Source organism: Zerene cesonia, chromosome 15 (genome assembly GCF_012273895.1).
Source record: "Zerene cesonia ecotype Mississippi chromosome 15, Zerene_cesonia_1.1, whole genome shotgun sequence".
NCBI lineage: Eukaryota > Metazoa > Arthropoda > Insecta > Lepidoptera > Pieridae > Zerene > Zerene cesonia.
The window spans coordinates 1,607,939-1,613,866 of NC_052116.1; the positions used below are offsets into that span (position 1 = coordinate 1,607,939).

At 29.8% G+C, this 5,928-nt stretch overlaps 1 protein-coding gene across 1 annotated transcript; it reads right to left on the reverse strand.

Moving 5' to 3' along the window:
* Window positions 1-1,011: 1,011 nt before the first annotated feature.
* Window positions 1,012-5,520, reverse strand: LOC119832633. Its single transcript, XM_038356323.1, has 6 exons — window positions 5,087-5,520; window positions 4,634-4,788; window positions 3,982-4,159; window positions 3,716-3,903; window positions 3,200-3,361; window positions 1,012-2,729 (listed from the first exon to the last, which is right to left on the reverse strand). Exons 2-6 carry the CDS (start codon window positions 4,772-4,774, stop codon window positions 1,914-1,916), a joined length of 1,485 nt encoding a protein of 494 aa, XP_038212251.1. The 5' UTR covers window positions 4,775-4,788; window positions 5,087-5,520; the 3' UTR covers window positions 1,012-1,913.
* Between the last annotated feature and the right edge of the window lie 408 nt (window positions 5,521-5,928).

Consider the following 5,928-nt stretch of genomic DNA (forward strand, 5'->3'; position numbering starts at 1 on the left):
GAATACCGAATAGCTTAAAAGTGGCCGAATAGGCCGAATACCGAATAGTTGCCGAATATTCGTGGCATCTCTAGTTTTAACTTAATTTTAATAGCTAGCAGCTAGCATAACAAATAAAAGTTTCGTCAAAATCCGTCGAGTAAATTTCAATGTATTTTATTTGAACCACGGGTTTTTGTTGCATATTATTCAATGTAAAGAATTGAATGCTTCAGATTTATTAGCTATATGTTATGCTAGCTGTACCCGCGACTTCGTTCGCGTTTGTCAATAAATACTTAGATCGACTTTCACCCATCCCCTTCAGACACCGTATCGATTTCCGGGATGAAAAGTAAATAAGATCCTTCCTCGGAGTAGGTGCTATATCCATACTAATTTTCATCAAAATCCGTTAAGTAGTTTTTGCGTGAATCTCATTTGAGATACAGACAGACTCAGACACAGACAAATTTTTTTTAAATTGCATTTTATACTTTAGTATTGACAATAAAACGCCCCACAAAAAACATTCTAAATATATCTTTAATGTACAGAATTTGACCCCGACCTTTATTATTATAGTAAGTAGTAGTAGCATTGAGTAGTCAAACTCTGCCATTCAATCCACCTGTTTGTACATCAAAGGTTATCACAGTATCACACTAATATTATAAATGTGAAAGTTTGTTTGCTTGGGGGTTTGTCCATCAATCACGCTGAAATTACTCAACGGATTTTGATGAAATTTGGTACATAGACAGGGTATGAGGTGACTTGGGTTATTACACAATGATACTTACACTCTGATTAAATGCTCCTTGGAATAAAACAGGAATCTTGATATCCGGGCGGAGCCGGGATGAACGTCTAGTGGTCCATAAATGACAATTCAAAAAGTTTTGTGATGTTATTTTTATATTCTCATTTAAGATTTATTTATATTTTCAACATTTGAATAAAGGAAACTATCTAATGTATATAAAATATTTCTATATATTTATTTATAATTTATTGAACAAAATGAAAAGCTTTTATTTGAAATTTTTTATTTTCAAAAAGAAAATAGATTTACATAGAAATTTACCTACGGAATATATTGTGTTTAAATAAGAATGAAAAGCAAACATATTTGTTAAAAATTGCAACAAGTATTTTACACTGGCAACAAAATCGATTTAAAAGATCTTCATGACAAACAAGACAATTTTAAATCTAAATTTAGGTATGTAAAAAGAAAACTAAAATGTAATACGATTGAATTATTTCATCGAATACTCATTAAATATAAAAAAAATAGTATATTGTACTCTAGAATTTGATTAAAAATAAAACATGGACAATCAATAAAAAAAACAATAACTGTGTAGGTATCACAGCTTAATTTAATGCTTAAATTATGCCTCAATAGTAATTTATGACAAATTTTTACATTATTTCATTTATATTTTAAATATGTATATATGTCATACATTATTTAAAGTCAGATTTGACACCTTAATTTATAGACACAATTATTTCAAGAAAAAAAACTAAACCATGTTCAAATTGTCAGAACTAGACCAAATTTATACGGAACCTCACACAGGAGACATCAGCTTTCGAATAAAAAAATAATCATTAAAATCAGCCGAAAAGTCTGAGATAACAAACAAAAAATACAGTTTATTGAGAACCTTCACCTTTGTGAAGTCAATTGACAACAACAATTTCCATTAAAGGTCATTGGGCCCTTTTATTTGCCATTTGATACTTTATTTTCGAGTATCGATCAATGGTAAGCATTACTGTTAAACATATTGTCTTCCATTATTTAAAAAGAAAATACCTATAAGAAAATACAATAATATAAAACACATTTGGTTCTTTCATGGATTGAGTGAATATGGCCAATAACTTCCCAGAATCTCCAATAGTTATTAACTATTAACTAATTAAAATATACTATCTAGTAAGGATCCTTTGAACTTCTTCATAGCTTTTTCTTCCATTTCATTTATCTTACTATCTATGTCTGATTTATATTGAACATTTGGTACGTTTTTCTTATCTGTGGTGGATTCATCATTTTCTTTTTTTAAATCTTCTATTAATAAATTTTGTACACTATCATTATGGGTTTCGGCATCTATGTCTTCCTTAGATATTTCCTCGGCTTTTATTTGATAATTTGTATGTTCATTCACACTATCTGGTTTTAATATGCTATCGGAGACATTGATCATGTTTTCTGAATTTTCAATAGAAATTAAATCGGATTTTGTATCGTCACCTATGTCTGTATTATCACTATACTTAAGAACATAATCACTTGTATTATTCGTATCACTAAGAGATTCTCTTATATTAATATTGCCTTCTACATTTACTTCTGTGTTATGTTTTTCATCATCAGAGACCGGCAAATTATCATCCATTGCTGGTGCTATATCGTTAGTTTTAACTACATTTTTCAGATCATTGTTTAATGCTTTTATTTCTTTATCCACAATAAAGCTATCATTACTATCATATTGCATATCACCAAATTTAAAATCGAATTCATCTTGTACCTTCGATGCTACAGGATCTTTATCATTTATAAATGTTTCTACGTCCATTTGTGCATCGTCATTTGTATAATTATCTCTGGATTGATTGAAATTAACATCCTTAGACACAACTTGTGATCTTTTTATCTTTTTACCGGTTGAATCTTTATTCTTCCTTGATTTTTTTGGTTGTATGCAATAGTCTTCATCATTATCAACCTAAAATGTTCAAACAAACAATTCTATATTAAAGTATCAGCCTTATTTAATTTACACACACATTTTGCATTTTGTCCTAGCATTAATTTTACTCTATCTGGTTTTCGAAACTTCTGCCTCGAATTTGACATGACTCAATCACAGGCCAAGTATGATTCTAGTTTTGGGGGAAGGATAAATAAAAAAAATTATAGTACTTCAAAACCGGGCTGCTAAAAATTTATGAACTGAAAAGAGAATATCTAGTACAACATAAAATGTGTATATCAAAATTATTCAAATTAAACACTTTCTTATGCTGCAGCTTGGGAAAAATATGGTTTTGGTAGACATTTATCGTCTATGAGAAAGTAAATAATATTCTATAACTACAGCATCATAAAGTAGTTCATCTCCTTTTTTTTAGCAGTCGGGTAAAAAAATTGTGACATAGACAGCTTTGAACCTACGCTAATTATTAAAATATATACCTGTTCCTTAGGCATAGACAATCTAGTTCTCCTCAATACTATATTTTCTAACTGTGCATCCAGTAATATTTGTTTCTTAAAGTCACCTTTACCAGTGTCAAAATTCATCTTCTCTTTAGGACTAATCCAATTATAAACAGAGGTTAGAAAATTGAGGTCTTTCTGCAATACAAAAGATGGATATGAAGATATTTTAGTTGTCATCGGCCTATCTCATTCTTACTGTATAATTAGACCTTAGAGTTTTAGTTCTCAGCTTAATTTCATTCATATGCTATTTTTCTATGAGTTTTATATTTATCAAAGAAAAATTAATGAAAGCTGATGACTTAAAAAGACTGAATTAGAACACCATGTCTGTTGGTCATCTTGGAACATAATATTAATTATAGCTATGAAGATAAAATCAAAGTTCAATTTTAACTAGGAGAAGCTTTAATTTTCCATCATTTTCCTTTGACTATGCGGACGAAACGGACGGCTGATGACAGATTGTGTACAATATTAAATACTTACCGTAGCGTCAGTGGAAGTGGCCCAAATATAGAAATCAACACTAGAAAATTGCGGTAAACGGTCAAAATCGTCATCTTTATGTACAAGTATACTCCAACTCCGACGAGTAAACGATACCAAATCCGACATCGATTTTATAAATATTTGCTTTTTTAATAATGCTTTTGTTGGTTCCAATAAAATCTCATCTAGTAAAAAAATGTTAACATGAACATTTAAATTTAGAAATACACATAACATCAAGATAAAAGATGAACAATTATTACCAGATGAAAATCCACTCCATTTTATAAAGCACTGGTGCCAATATTCTGCATCCTGGCTATCCTTGCATAGAACCAGCACAGGTTGTTGTAACAGCTTCCTTATTGCGTACAGAAATAATACTATTGTTACAGATTTGCCACACTGTTGCGGAAAGTTCAAGATGACTCCGGGGTTTTTCTAAAATTCAACAATGTTATGTACATATTACGTTAATTAATGACATGTTACGTTTCAAAAAATGTCCTAGACTTGGAAGTTAAAGAAAACTTACTGTTGAATTGCTTTATTAATACAATCATTAATATACAGGGGTGCAGCTACTGACTTTCAGCCATATCAATGGTTAGACATTATAATCTGTATAACCATTGATACAGACCGTATGTACCAAAAATATATCCTATCATAAAAAGTGACTGAACTTTCCCATTCTACAAATTAAATACTCAAATCATCTTTGACATAAATTATTTAAAAAGAAAATTTGCTAAACAAGAGTTTATTAGATTTCCATTGCTTGATCAGCTTTGCTGCAGAGGATAATTGACTTTTTAATAAAATTGCCCTTAGTTTAAATGTTCATAATAATATTTAATGTTATATTTCAGTTCAAATAAGACATTTTAGTTTTAAAACACTTAAGTAACTTACATTTTTAAACTGTTTGAACAGAAATCTTAATCCATCTGTCTGATGATCGTAAATGTTATTGTATTCAACGAACACATCTTCCCTTCCGTCTTTTTCCTTCCATAAATATAGTCTCTCTGGAGGTTTGACAGCCTCAACCATTTTTAAACTGGTATCTGTACAGATTAATTTTAAGGGTAATACAATATTAATTCTATTAACTTACACTTTTCAATTCATAAAAATTGGCTCATAAAAGTTACTTCTACTGGAGATTTCATTATAGAAATGTATAGAACAAAAGCTTGTCATTGATAATGAAAAGAAACATACAGTCGTGTACCCCTAAACAAATGAGAAATGAGAACTATGTAGGAACTTTTGTTATATAAATCTGTTGATAAACTGTTTATTTTACAAACATTTTTTGGTTAGATGTAAGTGAAAATGAGATTTTATATTTCTAATACACACCTTTCACCACGACAGGTTTTGATTCAATCTATTCAATATGGAAAGAGTCATCAATAATATATAAAGCATTTCCAAATAAAACAACGCCACAAACACGGAAACGCTTGTTTTATGGATAACTACGTCTTCAAACTCCTGCATGATGTGCCTGTTTGCGTACACATGATCCCAAAACATTGAAACTAATAATTAAAACTCTTTACACTAAAACTAAGCTTTCTTTAGAAGCATACTCAGAATATTATCGTTTTAAGGTTATTTTATTACCCATATAATGCCTACTACGGTTTTTCAATCTAATTAAAAAATGATTAAAAAGTGTACTTTACAATATTACGCATAAATATTTTTAATTAGTACCTAACAAAAATATTGTTCTATTTTCCTTAATCAACAACCATCTGTATGTGACATGAATACATGACGTTTACTATGACATTAGCAGGCGATTGATTATTTGTACGTGACAGTAACAGGTGACGTGCGATATTTATTTAATATTTTCATCGACTTCCGACCTTTTTTGTTCACAAAATTCCGAAATATTTACAACACTTTCAAAAATAAATAATTTACTAATATATAATTATAATTTACTAATATATAATAACTAATTTATTTCCAATATTTTTAAAACTATCGCACTAATTTATCTATTTTCCAATATTTTTAAAGCTATCGCACTAATTTATCAATTATTTAATTTCACTTATAAATGACCTCATCAGTTTACTGTAATAAGGTGTGTAAGGGGGTCAAGTATTTATTGTGGGAGTCGAGCACGCTTCGGCACGAGTTGGGCCAGCTCGCACCGGGGAAGTACCACACCCCCACAGAAAACC

What these genes read in the sequence shown, in the direction of transcription:
- LOC119832633 (XM_038356323.1), bottom strand. Translation starts at nt 4,774, where the DNA reads ATGGTTGAGGCTGTCAAACCTCCAGAGAGACTATATTTATGGAAGGAA. An exon ending in ATGGAGTGGATTTTCATCTG is followed by an intron (nt 3,904 to 3,981) that starts GTAATAATTGTT and finishes TTTTTTTACTAG; the next exon opens with ATGAGATTTTATTGGAACCA. An exon ending in CCACTTCCACTGACGCTACG is followed by an intron (nt 3,362 to 3,715) that starts GTAAGTATTTAA and finishes TTTGTATTGCAG; the next exon opens with AAAGACCTCAATTTTCTAAC.